The sequence below is a fragment of the Cherax quadricarinatus genome, unplaced genomic scaffold (assembly GCF_038502225.1).
Source record: "Cherax quadricarinatus isolate ZL_2023a unplaced genomic scaffold, ASM3850222v1 Contig205, whole genome shotgun sequence".
Classification (NCBI taxonomy): domain Eukaryota; kingdom Metazoa; phylum Arthropoda; class Malacostraca; order Decapoda; family Parastacidae; genus Cherax; species Cherax quadricarinatus.
Window position 1 is genome coordinate 147,790 of NW_027195231.1, and position 17,211 is coordinate 165,000.

At 46.3% G+C, this 17,211-nt stretch overlaps 1 protein-coding gene across 2 annotated transcripts in view; it reads left to right on the plus strand.

The window, feature by feature from the left end:
* The window catches only part of LOC128702521 (alpha-aminoadipic semialdehyde synthase, mitochondrial-like), a 187,210-nt gene that overhangs the window by 136,057 nt on the left and 33,942 nt on the right, over positions 1-17,211 (plus strand). Inside the window, exon 7 of one of the 2 annotated variants that reach the window (XM_070080185.1) lies at positions 9,004-9,074. In XM_070080185.1, the coding sequence (XP_069936286.1) occupies positions 9,004-9,026 (23 nt within the window). In that variant the 3' untranslated portion in view covers positions 9,027-9,074. Of the gene's footprint in view, positions 1-8,227; positions 8,443-9,003; positions 9,075-17,211 lie in introns of those variants that run through there. The other variant, XM_070080186.1, reaches the window with a different exon arrangement.

Genomic DNA, 17,211 nt, shown 5'->3' on the forward strand with positions numbered 1-17,211 from the left:
TCTTGCATCCGGTGCTGCTCATCACTTGACTCTTGCATCCGGTGCTGCTCATCACTTGACTCTTGCATCCGGTGCTGCTCATCACTTGACTCTTGCATCCGGTGCTGCTCATCACTTGACTCTTACATCCGGTGCTGCTCATCACTTGACTCTTGCATCCGGTGCTGCTCATCACTTGACTCTTGCATCCGGTGCTGCTCATCACTTGACTCTTGCATCCAGTGCTGCTCATCACTTGACTCTTGCATCCGGTGCTGCTCATCACTTGACTCTTGCATCCGGTGCTGCTCATCACTTGACTCTTGCATCCGGTGCTGCTCATCACTTGACTCTTGCATCCGGTGCTGCTCATCACTTGACTCTTGCATCCGGTGCTGCTCATCACTTGACTCTTGCATCCGGTGCTGCTCATCACTTGACTCTTGCATCCAGTGCTGCTCATCACTTGACTCTTCCATCCGGTGCTGCTCATCACTTGACTCTTGCATCCGGTGCTGCTCATCACTTGACTCTTGCATCCGGTGCTGCTCATCACTTGACTCTTGCATCCGGTGCTGCTCATCACTTGACTCTTGCATCCGGTGCTGCTCATCACTTGACTCTTGCATCCGGTGCTGCTCATCACTTGACTCTTGCATCCGGTGCTGCTCATCACTTGACTCTTGCATCCGGTGCTGCTCATCACTTGACTCTTGCATCCGGTGCTGCTCATCACTTGACTCTTGCATCCGGTGCTGCTCATCACTTGACTCTTGCATCCGGTGCTGCTCATCACTTGACTGTTGCATCCGGTGCTGCTCATCACTTGACTCTTACATCCGGTGCTGCTCATCACTTGACTCTTGCATCCGGTGCTGCTCATCACTTGACTCTTGCATCCGGTGCTGCTCATCACTTGACTCTTGCATCCGGTGCTGCTCATCACTTGACTCTTGCATCCGGTGCTGCTCATCACTTGACTCTTGCATCCGGTGCTGCTCATCACTTGACTCTTGCATCCGGTGCTGCTCATCACTTGACTCTTGCATCTGGTGCTGCTCATCACTTGACTCTTGCATCCGGTGCTGCTCATCACCTGACTCTTGCATCCGGTGCTGCTCATCGCTTGACTCTTGCATCCAGTGCTGCTCATCACTTGACTCTTGCATCCGGTGCTGCTCATCACTTGACTCTTGCATCCGGTGCTGCTCATCACTTGACTCTTGCATCTGGTGCTGCTCATCACTTGACTCTTGCATCCGGTGCTCCTCATCACTTGACTCTTGCATCCGGTGCTGCTCATCACTTGACTCTTGCATCCGGTGCTGCTCATCACTTGACTCTTGCATCTGGTGCTGCTGATCACTTGACTCTTGCATCAGGTGCTGCTCATCACTTGACTCTTGCATCCGGTGCTGCTCATCACTTGACTCTTGCATCCGGTGTTGCTCATCACTTGACTCTTGCATCCGGTGCTGCTCATCACTTGACTCTTGCATCCAGTGCTGCTCATCACTTGACTCTTGCATCCGGTGCTGCTCATCACTTGACTCTTGCATCCGATGCTGCTCATCACTTGACTCTTGCATCCGGTGCTGCTCATCACTTGACTCTTGCATCCAGTGCTGTTCATCACTTGACTCTTGCATCCGGTGCTGCTCATCACTTGACTCTTGCATCCGGTGCTACTCATCACTTGACTCTTGCATCCGGTGCTGCTCATCACTTGACTCTTGCATCCGGTGCTGCTCATCACTTGACTCTTGCATCCAGTGCTGCTCATCACTTGACTCTTGCATCCGGTGCTGCTCATCACTTGACTCTTGCATCCGGTGCTACTCATCACTTGACTCTTGCATCCGGTGCTGCTCATCACTTGACTCTTGCATCTGGTGCTGCTCATCACTTGACTCTTGCATCCGGTGCTGCTCATCACTTGACTCTTGCATCCGGTGCTGCTCATCACCTGACTCTTGCATCCGGTGCTGCTCATCGCTTGACTCTTGCATCTGGTGCTGCTCATCACTTGACTCTTGCATCCGGTGCTGCTCATCACTTGACTCTTGCATCCGGTGCTGCTCATCACTTGACTCTTGCATCCGGTGCTGCTCATCGCTTGACTCTTGCATCCGGTGCTGCTCATCACTTGACTCTTACATCCGGTGCTGCTCATCACTTGACTCTTGCATCCGGTGCTGCTCATCACTTTACTCTTGCATCCGGTGCTGCTCATCACTTGACTCTTGCATCTGGAGCTGCTCATCACTTGAGTCTTGGAACCGGTGCTGCTCATCACTTGACTCTTGCATCCGGTGCTGCTCATCACTTGACTCTTGCATCCGGTGCTGCTCATCACTTGACTCTTGCATTCGGTGCTGCTCATCACTTGACTCTTGCATCCGGCGCTGCTCATCACTTGACTCTTGCATCCGGTGCTGCTCATCACTTGATTCTTGCATCCAGTGCTGCCTCATCACTTGACTCTTGCATCCGGTGCTGCTCATCACTTGACTCTTGCATCCGGTGCTGCTCATCACTTGACTCTTGTATCCGATGCTGCTCGTCACTTGACTCTTGCATCCGGTGCTGCTCATCACTTGACTCTTGCATCCAGTGCTGCTCATCACTTGACTCTTGCATCCGGTGCTGCTCATCACTTGACTCTTGCATCCGGTGCTGCTCATCACTTGACTCTTGCATCCGGTGCTGCTCATCACTTGACTCTTGCATTCGGTGCTGCTCATCACTTGACTCGTGCATCCGGTGCTGCTCATCACTTGACTCTTGCATCTGGTGCTGCTCATCACTTGACTCTTGCATCCGGTGCTGCTCATCACTTGACTCTTGCATCCGGTGCTGCTCATCACTTGACTCTTGCATCCGGTGCTGCTCATCACTTGACTCTTGCATCCGTTGCTGCTCATCACTTGACTCTTGCATCCGGTGCTGCTCATCACTTGACTCTTGCATCCGGTGCTGCTCATCACTTGACTCTTGCATCCATTGCTGCTCATCACTTGACTCTTGCATCCAGTGCTGCTCATCACTTGACTCTTGCATCCGGTGCTGCTCATCACTTGACTCTTGCATCCGGTGCTGCTCATCACTTGACTCTTGCATCCGGTGCTGCTCATCACTTGACTCTTGCATCCGGTGCCAAGTATTCATCACCACTCTCAAGTAATTCTGGCTCATCTGGCTCTGAATCTGAGTCACTCTCCTCCAAAATGCAGACATATTTTGACTTGTTGTTGGTGGGCTCACCATAAAACAATTTCTCATAGATCTCTAAGGACAAAAACGTTCTGTACACACCCACACCACTACAGAATTTATATATGCATTAGAAATTTTTTTATAAATATTTTTTACTGAAAATGGAATATGAGCCTAAACGGGTAGTGGCGATAAACTCGTGCCTTTTTTGTTGCACTTTTTTCAGTTGCATGGTACACTCACATTATGCTTCACACAGACTTTATATATATATCAAAATATGCCTAAACTATTCATTTACGCACTAGACACTAGACATTAGACATTAGACATTGTAGAAGGTAAAATCCAAGAGTATATGAGTGTCACTAGATGGAAAAAACCGCTCTCGGCGATGCCAAGCAAGAAATGTTTACATTTTGGTCTCTTAACCAATGGGAAGCCAGCAGACATCACCACTTACCTGAAGCGACTCAGAGAAGGCTTGTGATTGGTCAGAAATAAAGAACGGGAATCTAGATGCACGATGGGAGTGGATGACACGCTCAAAAATACACGTGTTTAGGTGTGAGCACACTAGCGCCTGGCTCATAAACTGTATTAACTTAATTAATGACTCATGAAATGGACAACTTAACATTTAACATCACTTTTGCTTGTATTGAAGACTCTTGTAGGTGTTTGTAAACAACGAGGAGGAGAAAGGGAGGAGAGTGTATTGTTTGGAGACAGAACAAATACTTAAATATAACATTAATATGAACTCTAAGACTTATTTATGTGTCACAATATGTCTAATATGACGTATTAAAAAATATTAATAACATAGAAACATGATATATTCCTCAGAATGAATAAAATATGTCATTACATATGTGACTAATGTTGTTGTTGTTGTTGTTGTTGTTGTTGTTGTTGTTGTTGTTGTTGTTGTAGTTGTTGTTGTTGTTGTTGTTGTTGTTGTAGTTGTTGTTGTTGTTGAGTTTATCAGAGCCACTGACAGTATTAGCAGTATAGTGGTGGCAATGGCAGCGACCACCACCACTAGTGGTGGCAGTGGCTGACACCACCACTAGTGATGGCTGACACCACTAGTGATGGCTGACACCACTAGTGATGGCTGACACCACCACTAGTGATGGCTGACACCACTAGTGGTGGCAGTGGCTGACACCACCACTAGTGGTGGCAGTGGCTGACACCACCACTAGTGATGGCTGACACCACTAGTGATGGCTGACACCACTAGTGATGGCTGACACCACCACTAGTGATGGCTGACACCACTAGTGGTGGCTGACACCACCACTAGTGGTGGCAGTGGCTGACACCACCACTAGTGATGGCTGACACCACTAGTGATGGCTGACACCACTAGTGATGGCTGACACCACCACTAGTGATGGCTGACACCACTAGTGATGGCTGACACCACTAGTGATGGCTGACACCACCACTAGTGATAGCTGACACCACTAGTGGTGGCTGATACCACTAGTGATGGCTGACACCACTAGTGGTGGCTGACACCACTAGTGATGGCTGACACCACTAGTGATGGCTGACACCACTAATGATGGCTGACACCACCACTAGTGATGGCTGACACCACTAGTGGTGGCTAACACCACTAGTGATGGCTGACACCACTAGTGGTGGCTGACACCAGTAGTGATGGCTGACACCACTAGTGATGGCTGACACCTCTAGTGATGGCTGACACCACCACTAGTGATGGCTGACACCACTAGTGGTGGCTGACACCACTAGTGATGGCTGACACCACTAGTGGTGGCTGACACCACTAGTGATGGCTGACACCACTAGTGATGGCTGACACAACTAGTGATGGCTGACACCACCACTAGTGATGGCTGACACCACTAGTGGTGGCTGACACCACTAGTGATGGCTGACACCACTAGTGGTGGCTGACACCACTAGTGATGGCTGACACCACTAGTGGTGGCTGACACCACTAGTGATGGCTGACACCACTAGTGATGGCTGACACCACTAGTGATGGCTGACACCACCACTAGTGATGGCTGACACCACTAGTGGTGGCTGACACCACTAGTGATGGCTGACACAACTAGTGATGGCTGACACCACCACTAGTGATGGCTGACACCACTAGTGGTGGCTGACACCACTAGTGATGGCTGACACCACTAGTGGTGGCTGACACCACTAGTGATGGCTGACACCACTAGTGGTGTCAGCCACCACTAGTGATGGCTGACACCACCACTAGTGATGGCTGACACCACTAGTGGTGGCTGACACCACTAGTGATGGCTGACACCACTAGTGATGGCTGACACCACTAGTGATGGCTGACACCACTAGTGATGGCTGACACCACCACTAGTGATGGCTGACACCACTAGTGGTGGCTGACACCACTAGTGATGGCTGACACCACTAGTGATGGCTGACACCACTAGTGGTGGCTGACACCACTAGTGATGGCTGACACCACTAGTGATGGCTGACACCACTAGTGGTGGCTGACACCACTAGTGATGGCTGACACCACTAGTGATGGCTGACACCACTAGTGATGGCTGACACCACTAGTGATGGCTGACACCACTAGTGATGGCTGACACCACTAGTGATGGCTGACACCACTAGTGATGGCTGACACCACTAGTGATGGCTGACACCACTAGTGGTGGCTGACACCACTAGTGATGGCTGACACCACTAGTGATGGCTGACACCACTAGTGGTGGCTGACACCACTAGTGATGGCTGACACCACTAGTGATGGCTGACACCACTAGTGATGGCTGACACCACTGGTGGTGGCTGACACCACTAGTGGTGGCTGACACCACTAGTGATGGCTGACACCACTAGTGATGGCTGACACCACTAGTGGTGGCTGACACCACTAGTGGTGGCTGACACCACTAGTGATGGCTGACACCACTAGTGATGGCTGACACCACTAGTGGTGGCTGACACCACTAGTGGTGGCTGACACCACTAGTGATGGCTGACACCACTAGTGATGGCTGACACCACTAGTGGTGGCTGACACCACTAGTGATGGCTGACACCACTAGTGGTGGCTGACACCACTAGTGATGGCTGACACCACTAGTGGTGGCTGACACCACTAGTGATGGCTGACACCACTAGTGGTGGCTGACACCACTAGTCACACTAAAATACATAATTTATGAATAAGAAATATTGCATAAAATCATAATAGAGAATGTAAAGAAATAAAGTGTTTGTTGTTAACCTGGAATTTACCTGTAGAGGGTTTCGGGGGTCACCGCCCCTGCAGCTGAGTCTGAGACCAGGCCTCATTTTGTATCAGGGTCTGATCAACCAGGCTGTTACTGCTGGCCGCATGCAAACTGACGTACGAATCACAGCCCAGTTGGTCAGGTACTGACTTTAGTTGCTTGTCCAGTGTCAGCTTGAAGACAGCCAGAGGTCTATTGGTAATCCCCCTTATGTATGCTGGGAGACTGTTGAACAGTCTTGGGCTCCCGACACTAACTGTGTTGTCTCTCAGTGTACTCGTGGCGCCTCTGCTTTTCATCGGGGAATGTTACATCTACTGCCGAGTTTTTTGCTTTCATACGTTTGGTACCAATCCCTCCAGGACTTTACATGTGTGTATTATCATGTAGCTCTCTCGCCTGCTTTCCAGGGAATACAGATCAAGGACCTTCAACCGTTCCCAGTAGTTTAGGTTCCTTATCGCACTTATGTGTGCCGTGAAAGTTCTTTGTACACTCTCCAGGTCTGCAATGTATCCAACCTTGAAGAGGGCTGTTAGTGTACAGCAGTATTCCAGCCTAGAGAGCACAAGCAATTTGAAGAGAATTATCATGGGCTTGGTATCCCTAGTTTTGAAGGTTCTCATTATCCATCCTATCATTTTCCTGGCAGATGAGGTAAATACATTGTTGTGGTCTTCGCAGGCAAGATCCTCTGACAATATCACTCTCAGAAATAAAGTGATTATTGTGATGTTGGCAGAGGTTTAGGGTGGTGGAAGATCCGCAGGGTGGTGTATGTTGTCAGTGGCCTTATACATCTCCAACAATATTGGAGGAGTTAGTTTCGTGTCCACCTTTTTATATTGCTTAATTACCTAACTTACTTGCTACACTGTTAATGCTACACGTTATCACTAGCTGGTGCTGTAGCCTTTATCGACTCATGCTGCTTTAGTATGGTGCATATCACAGAATCACTGAAGAAGGTATATTCTCCCCTTTCTCTCAGTCCTTTACCAAAGGGCTGACACTAGGAACTTTATTTGGGCCCATGGTGGCTTATTTCGCAGTCACACTCAATAGACAGCTACAAAAAACAATGGATTATAATGAAATGTTTGGATTAATGTACAGTGTTGCTCACTCACTGAGATACACAGCCAGACTGACTCATGCAACCGCTGGGCAGATGCCTCCAATACGGCTGATTTCCGATACACAAATAACCCACACATAAAAGAGAGAAGCTTACGACGACGTTTCGGTCCGACTTGGACCATTGACAAAGTCACAGTGTGACTTTGTCAATGGTCCAAGTCGGACCGAAACGTCGTCGTAAGCTTCTCTCTTTTATGTGCGGGTTATTTGTGTATCGTTCCAGTCACGGTATTGTGCCTTTTTTGTTATTTGCTGATTTCCGAGTTTCTGGCCAAAATCCAGGATAGAATTTCGGCCAGAAAACGACCGAAATCCGATCTGACTTATAACCCTAGTGACCGATATCCGAGGTTCCACTGTATATCAGAATAATTTGTCTTAAATTATAGTGTAAAGAAAAAAAGACTAAAGAAACATAGGTGTAAGTTGAAGTGCTGTACAACAAGCTATGATTCTCACCTCTACATGCATATTAAAGTTTTTTTTTTTTTTAAATTCTATGTATATATATAATGTAATGAAATTTTTTAATTAGATTTTTTATCAAGGCATACATTGGTTGTATTTCTTAATGTATAAGAATTACAAATATTCAAATATATGAAAATAAATCTTTTATTTTTGAGGCTAACTGTCTGCCTTCAAGAGAGAGCTGGACAGATACCTAAAGTCAGTGCCGGATAAGCCGGGCTGTGGCTCGTACGTCGGACTGCGTGCGGCCAGCAGTAACAGCCTAGTTGATCAGGCCCTGATCCATCGGGAGGCCTGGTCGTGGACCGGGCCGCGGGGGCGTTGATCCCCGGAATAACCTCCAGGTAACCTCCAGGTAGTACATTGTAGTGCATGGCACTAGATGTAACAGTTAACTTGATCAATGTTCAATAGTGCACTGGTATCCACGGGGAATATGTTCCAAGACCTACCGTGGATGACGGATACCGTGGATAGTAGCCAACCATATATGTAAGTCATTTTCCGTTTACATACTTACCTATGATGAAGTTTAATTGATAAATTATTCAATGTAAGATGAGAATTATCACTTTTTCTCTGATGAGAAACACTTGGCAACTTCTCTTAGGCTGCCACCATCACTACTTTTGTACTTTGAGACCATTATTAAGCAAAATTAAGGGTTATTTTTGGGGCAAAGTAAACCGTGGATAAGTGAAACTGCAGTGACCGAATCTGCGGATACAGGGGATCATGTAGTATCTGCACACCTCTGGCAAGACAGTGATGGAGAGAGTGATGGTCAAATTGTTTCTTCTTTTTTGGGTTACCAAGACTCGGTGGGAACTGGCCAATGTGCTAAAAATATAAAAGAACACCAGGATCAAGGTTTGAGCCTTCCACCCAGTCATCTGTTCATTCACAAATGTTTTATTGGAATTTCTTTCAGGCCTTTATAACCAGCGGTGGTAGACTAACTCCGAATTTTGAATACATTGCTGATCTTCGAGCCCAGAGAAGGTAAATAACTCCAGGGTAGTTGTTTTGTTGTTAATTCTAAGGATATTGTCATTCAGAAGAGCATTTAGCGTCGTGGAATTTTTACTTGTTCCACTCATAGTATTGTGACTAGTTCCAGCCATGGTATTATGATTTTCATCCTCTCCTCACTTAGCGACATACTCGTTTACTGACAACTTGAACTAACTACACTACTGTATAAATATTTAAAAATATACCAGAGATGTTATAAATGGTGCAAAGATAATATTAAAACAATATCAAAGATGGTCGACACTAACCCACTACCATTATAGTATGCTCCTCACTTAGCGACGAATTCGTTTACCAACATGGTCTTAAGAAGGGAACTCCGTCGTTAAGTGAGGCTTTATGTGTCAGTTGTTCCATCCTTGGTATTTATTAGTTAATTGTTCCAGCCTTGGTATTTATTTGTTAATTGTCCCAACCATGGTATTGTTACTTGTAAATACCAAGTATTTACCTGGCATGGATCTTAAGTAACTTCTGTTATCTTTCTTACAGAAAGTAAGTATGTGTGGAGAAGTGACCAAGGACTGACCTACTGGGGTTCATGTGAAGCGTTAGTGAGGACTGAGGCACAGCTTGCAGTACTAGCTGAGAAAAAACAGACAACGAGTGCGGTTCAAACTCAAGGCGAGTGAGACTTTAATCCCTCGCCGTGGGTTCAGATCCCACCCATTCTGAAGTTTGTTCATGTTATGATGTTGTGAGTCGGTACTGGCTGTGAGTGCTGCAGCTTTCTCTGTAGAGCTCTATCACCTGAAGCTTTACACAGAGTGTTGTCTCCAAGCTTGTTCTTTAAGCTGTGGTTCTGTCCTCACACTGGGTTATCATCGTTGTTAGGGAGCTCTAGTTATCATGAATAATCTTAGAGAGCTCTAGTTATCATGAGTAATCTTAGAGAGCTCTAGTTATCATGGGTAGTCTTAGAAAGCCCTAGTTATCAAGGGTAGTCTTAGAGAGCTCTAGTTATCATGAGTAGTCTTAGAGAGCTATAGTTATGATGGGTAGTCTCATAGAGCTCTAGTTATCATGGGTAGTCTTAGAAAGCCCTAGTTATCAAGGGTAGTCTTAGAGAGCTCTAGTTATCATGAGTAGTTTTAGAAAGCTCTAGTTATCATGGGTAGTCTTAGAGAGCTCTAGTTATCATGAGTAGTTTTAGAAAGCTCTAGTTATCATGCATAGTCTTAGAGAACTCTAGTTTTCATGGGTAGTCATAGAGAGCTCTAGTTATCATGGGTAGTCTTAGAAAGCCCTAGTTATCAAGGGTAGTCTTAGAGAGCTCTAGTTATCATGAGTAGTTTTAGAAAGCTCTAGTTATCATGCATAGTCTTAGAAAGCTCTAGTTATCACGGGTAGTCATAGAGAGCTCTAGTTATCATGTGTAGTCTTAGAGAGCTCTAGTTATCATGGGTAGTCTTAGAGAGCTCTAGTTATCATGGGTAGTCATAGAGAGCTCTAGTTATCATGGGTAGTCTTAGAGAGCTCTAGTTATCATGGGTAGTCTTAGAGAGCTCTAGTTATCATGGGTTGTCATAGAGAGCTCTACTTATCATGGGTAGTCTTAGAGAGCTCTAGTTATCATGGGTAGTCATAGAGAGCACTAGTTATCATGGGTAGTCTTAGAGAGCTCTAGTTATTATGGGTAGTCATAGAGAGCTCTAGTTATTATGGGTAGTCTTAGAGAGCTCTAGTTATCATGGGTAGTCTTAGAGAGCTCTAGTTATCATGGGTAGTCATAGAGAGCTCTAGTTATCATGGGTAGTCTTAGAGAGCTCTAGTTATTATGGGTAGTCATAGAGAGCTCTAGTTATTATGGGTAGTCTTAGAGAGCTCTAGTTATCATGGGTAGTCATAGAGAGCTCTAGTTATCATGGGTAGTCTTAGAGAGCTCTAGTTATCATGGGTAGTCATAGAGATCTCTAGTTATTATGGGTAGTCATAGAGAGCTCTAGTTATCATGGGTAGTCTTAGAGAGCTCTAGTTATCATGGGTAGTCTTAGAGAGCTCTAGTTATCATGGGTAGTCTTAGAGAGCTCTAGTTATCATGGGTAGTCTTAGAGAGCTCTAGTTATTATGGGTAGTCTTAGAGAGCTCTAGTTATCATGGGTAGTCTTAGAGAGCTCTAGTTATCATGGGTAGTCTTAGAGAGCTCTAGTTATCATGGGTAGTCATAGAGATCTCTAGTTATTATGGGTAGTCATAGAGAGCTCTAGTTATCATGGGTAGTCATAGAAGAGCTCTAGTTATCATGGGTAGTCATAGAGAGCTCTAGTTATCATGGGTAGTCATAGAAGAGCTCTAGTTATCATGGGTAGTCTTAGAGAGCTCTAGTTATCATGGGTAGTCTTAGAGAGCTCTAGTTATCATGGGTAGTCTTAGAGAGCTCTAGTTATCATGGGTAGTCTTAGAGAGCTCTAGTTATTATGGGTAGTCTTAGAGAGCTCTAGTTATCATGGGTAGTCTTAGAGAGCTCTAGTTATCATGGGTAGTCTTAGAGAGCTCTAGTTATCATGGGTAGTCATAGAGATCTCTAGTTATTATGGGTAGTCATAGAGAGCTCTAGTTATCATGGGTAGTCTTAGAGAGCTCTAGTTATTATGGGTAGTCATAGAGAGCTCTAGTTATCATGGGTAGTCATAGAAGAGCTCTAGTTATCATGGGTAGTCTTAGAGAGCTCTAGTTATCATGGGTAGTCTTAGAGAGCTCTAGTTATCATGGGTAGTCTTAGAGAGCTCTAGTTATCATGGGTAGTCTTAGAGAGCTCTAGTTATTATGGATAGTCTTAGAGAGCTCTAGTTATCATGGGTAGTCTTAGAGAGCTCTAGTTATCATGGGTAGTCTTAGAGAGCTCTAGTTATCATGGGTAGTCTTAGAGAGCTCTAGTTATTATGGGTAGTCTTAGAGAGCTCTAGTTATCATGGGTAGTCTTAGAGAGCTCTAGTTATCATGGGTAGTCTTAGAGAGCTCTAGTTATCATGGGTAGTCTTAGAGAGCTCTAGTTATTATGGGTAGTCTTAGAGAGCTCTAGTTATTATGGGTAGTCATAGAGAGCTCTAGTTATCATGGGTAGTCTTAGAGAGCTCTAGTTATCATGGGTAGTCTTAGAGAGCTCTAGTTATCATGGGTAGTCTTAGAGAGCTCTAGTTATCATGGGTAGTCTTAGAGAGCTCTAGTTATTATGGGTGGCCTGACAGAGCTGTAGTTATCATGGGTAGTAATAGAAAGTTCTTGTTAGGAAGTAGTCATAGTGAGCTCTACTTAGTGTGAGCTTTGGCAAGGGTAAGACAGTGTCTACCTTATTAACTTACTGAGTGTGTGTGTGTGTGTGTGTGTGTGTGTGTGTGTGTGTGTGTGTGTGTGTGTGTGTGTGTGTGTGTGTGTGTGTGTGTGTGTGTGTGTGTGTGTGTGTGTGTGTGTGTGTACTCACCTAGTTGTACTCACCTAGTTGTACTCACCTAGTTGATGTTGCAGGAGTCGAGTCCGAGCTCCTGGCCCCGCCTCTTCACTGGTCGCTACTAGGTCACTCTCCTTGAACCATGAGCTTTATCGTACCTCTGCTTAAAGCTATGTATGGATCCTGCCTCCACTACATCACTTCCCAAACTATTCCACTTCCTGACTACTCTGTGGCTGAAGAAATACTTCCTAACATCCCTGTGATTCATCTGTGTCTTCAACTTCCAACTGTGTCCCCTTGTTGCTACGTCCAATCTCTGGAACATCCTGTCTTTGTCCACCATGTCAATTCCTCTCAGTATTTTGTATGTCGTTATCATATCCCCCCTATCTCTCCTGTCCTCCAGTGACGTCAGGTTGATTTCCCTTAAACTCTCCTCGTAGGACATACCTCTTAGCTCTGGAACTAGTCTTGTGGCAAACCTTTGCACTTTCTCTAGTTTCTTTACATGCTTAACTAGGTGTGGGTTCCAAACTGGTGCCGCATACTCTAATATGGGCCTAACGTACACGGTGTACAGGGTCCTGAACGATTCCTTATTAAGATGTCGGAATGCTGTTCTGAGGTTTGCCAGGCGCCCATATGCTGCAGCAGTTATTTGGTTGATGTGCGCTTCAGTAGATGTGCCTGGTGTTATACTCACCCCAAGATCTTTTTCCTTGAGTGAGGTTTGTAGTCTCTGGCCCACTAGACTGTACTCCGTCTGCGGTCTTCTTTGCCCTTCCCAATCTTCATGACTTTGCACTTGGTGGGATTGAACTCCAGGAGGCAATTGCTGGACCAGGTCTGCAGCTTGTACAAATCCCTTTGTAGTTCTGTCTGGTCTTCGATCGAATGAATTCTTCTCATCAACTTCATGTCATCTGCAAACAGTGACACTTCGGAATCTATTCCTTCTGTCATGTCGTTCACAAATACCAGAAACAGCACTTGTCCTAGGACTGACCCCTGTGGGACCCCACTGGTCACAGGTGCCCACTCTGACACCTCGCCACGTACCATGACTCGCTGCTGTCTTCATGACAAGTATTCCCTGATCCATTGTAGTGCCTTCCATGTTATCCCTGCTTGGTCCTCCAGTTTTTGCACTAATCTCTTACGTAGTACTGTGTCAAACGCCTTCTTGCAGTCCAAGAAAATGCAATCCACCCACTCCTCTCTCTCTTGTCTTACTACTGTCACCATGTCATAGAACTCCAGTAGGTTTGTGACACAGGATTTCCCATCCCTGAAACCATGTTGGCTGCTGTTGATGAGATCATTTCTTTCTAGGTGTTCCACCACTCTTCTCCTGATAACCTTCTCCATGACTTTGCATACTATACATGTCAGTGACACTGGTCTGTAGTTTAGTGCTTCATGTCTGTCTCCTTTTTCAAAGATTGGGACAACATTTGCTATCTTCCATGCCTCGGGCAATCTCCCTGTTTCGATAGATGTATTGAATATTGTTGTTAGGGGTACACATAGCGCCTCTGCTCCCTCTCTCAAGACCCATGGAGAGATGTTATCTGGCCCCATTGCCCTTCAGGTATCTAGCTCACTCAGAAGCCTCTTCACTTCTTCCTCGGTTGTGTGTACTGTGTCCAGCACTTGGTGGTGTGCCCCACCTCTCCGTCTTTCTGGAGCCTCTTCTGTCTCCTTTGTGAACATTTCTTTGAATCTCTTGTTGAGTTCCTCACATACTTCATGCTCATTTCTTGTTGTCTCTCCTCCTTCCTTCCTTAGCCTGATTACCTGGTCCTTGACTGTTGTTTTCCTCCTGATGTGGCTGTATAACAGTTTCGGATCAGATTTAGCTTTCTCTGCTATGTCGTTTTCATATTGTCGTTGGGCCTCCCTTCTTATCTGTCCATATTCGTTTCTGGCTCTGCGACTGCTCTCCTTATTCTCCTGGGTCCTTTGCCTTCTATATTTCTTCCATTCCCTAGCACACTGGGTTTGTGCCTCCTTGCACCTTTGGGTGAACCATGGGCTCATTCTGGCTTTTTCATTGTTCCTGTTACCCTTGGGTAGAAACCTCTCCTCAGCCTCCTTGCACTTTGTTGCTACTTATTCGACCATGTCATTAACTGGCTTCCCTGCCAATTCTCTGTCCCACTGAACCCCATTCAGGAAGTTCCTCATTCCTGTGTAGTTCCCTTTCTTGTAGATTGGCTTCATTTGTCCTGGCCTTCCTACTTCCCCATCCACTTGTAGCTGGCCCCAAGGGGTCTTTCATATGTGATGTCCTCAATATCTGCACTACTCAAGGTGAATATTAAGTCCAGTCTTGCTGGTTCATCCTCTCATCTCTTTCTTGTAGTGTCCCTTACGTGTTGGTACATGACGTTTTCCAGTGCCACCTCCATCATCTTAGCCCTCCATGTATCTTGGCCCCCATGTGGCTCCAAGTTCTCCCAGTCGATCTCCTTGTGATTAAAGTCACCCATGATGAGGAGCTCTGCCCTGCATGCATGAGCTCTTCTGGCCACTGCAGCCAGTGTGTCAACCATAGCTCTATTGCTTTCGTCATACTCTTGCCCTGGCATCCTGATGTTCTGTGGTGGGTTATACATCACTGCAATTACCACCTTGGGGCCTCCAGAGTGAAGCGTTCCCACTATGTAATCACTTTCTTCTCCGCTGTCTCCTCTCTCCAGCTCATCAAAATTCCATCGGTTTTTGATCAGCAGTGGCACTCCTCCACCCCCACCCCCTGTTCCTTCTGTCTTTCCTCAGGATCTGGTATCCTGTTGGAAAGATGGCATCTGTTATCATACCTGTAAGCTTGGTTTCTGTGAGTGCTATGATGTCTGGTGATGCTTCTTCGACTCCATCGTGCCACTCCTCCCACTTATTTATTATTCCATCAGCGTTTGTGTACCATACCTTCAGTTTCCTTTCCAACATTGTGGTTTGAGGGGCCTGTGAGGGTGGGAGACCTGGTAGCATACTGTGGGATTCTATAGCTGGGTGTTGGGTGGAAGCTGTGGGTATGGATTGTAGAATGTGTTGTGATGGTGTGATAGGTTGTGGGGTTCTGAGGATAGTTGCGTGTGTGCTTGCTCTTGCTGCTCTGTTCTGCTCTGACTGACCTCTGCTGGTTCCATCCTTGTCTCCTTTCCTAGCTCCTTTCGCTTTTTTGTCCTCTCCCTTAGCTGCTGTCATTCTGTTTGTGTTCTGTCTCTGTCTAGGAACACCCTCTTGTACTCTTCCAAGTATTTCAACCGTGGTTTCTCTTGGAGGATCCTGTTCCTCACTGTTTCTGTCCTGAGAATCACCTTGATCGGTCGGTTTCTCCCTTTCAAGTACCCCCCTATTCTCTGAAAATTTACAATCTCGTCCATGTCTTCTCCCCCTGTTTCCATGATGATTTTCTCAATCTCCTTTCTTTTTTCCTCCCGTCTTACAGTTTGTGTCCTTTCCTCTCTCTCCTGAAACCAGTGGATAAACACTGATTTAGCCCTTTCCTCCTCCCATTGCCTCTCCCTCTGTGACTCTGGATCCTGTCTGTATGTGGTCATTTTCTCCCTGGATTTTTCCAGTGGCTCTTGGTAGCATGGTTATGCCTCAGCATTCGACCTATCACCCTCTCCATATGCACCCAGCTGCTATTCCCTTTCACTCCTTGGTCCTTCTTGGCAGACTGATATGACCTTAGCATAATTCATATCTCCTTCCTTCCTCTTGAGCCTCTCAGCTTCATATGCTGTGTCTTCTCTGGTCACTGCCCCTGTAACTTGCTTCATCCTGTTTACCTCATCTTCTAGGACCCTTATCCTGGCTACTGCACTTTCGACTTGTGCCTCCCAATTCTTTGTCTTCTTCTCCAACCTCTTTTCGAATTTCACATAGAGCTTTTTCTTCATTTTTTCAGAAAGTTCTCCTAATTTTCTCTCTCACTCTTCTTCCATCCTTTTCCACTGCTCCTACATCCACTCCTCCCTACCAGAACCATTCTCATCTGATCCCTGATTCCTGCGAGTCCCAACCATTTTTTTTTTTAGTGAAAGAGAGAGAGAGAGAGAGAGAGACGGGAAAGGTAGAAGGAGAGAGAGAGGGGGAGAGTGAGAAAGGAAAGGGGGAGAGAGTGAGAGAGAGGAGGAAAGAGAGAGAAGGGGAGGGTAGAAGGAGAGATGGGGAGAGTGAGAAGGGAAAAGAGGGAAGAGAGAGAGAGGGGGAGAGAGGGAGAGAGAGAGAGAGAGAGAGAGAGAGAGAGAGAGAGAGAGAGAGAGAGAGAGAGAGAGAGAGAGAGAGAGAGAGAGAGAGAGAAGATGGGAGAGAGGGAGTAAAGAGAGTTGAGAGAGATGGGGAGAGAGAGAGAGAGAGAGAGAGAGAGAGAGAGAGAGAGGGTGGGGCAAAGAGAGGAGAGAGAGAGGGGAGAGAGAGGGGGGAGAGAGATGGGAGATGGAAGAGAGAGGATAGGGGAGAGAGAGGGGAGGAGGGGAGGGAGAAGGGAGAAGGGAGATGGGAAAAGGGAGAGGGGAGAGATGCTAGAGGGGGAGAGATGTTAGAGAGGGGTAGGTGTTAGAGGAAAGAGATGTTAGAGGGGAGAGATGGGAAAGGGGAGAGATGGGAGAGGGGAGAGAGAGAGATAGGTAGAGAGAGATAGGAATATATAGAGAGAGATAGGTAGAGAGAGAGAGTTAGGTAAAGAGAGAGATAGGTAGA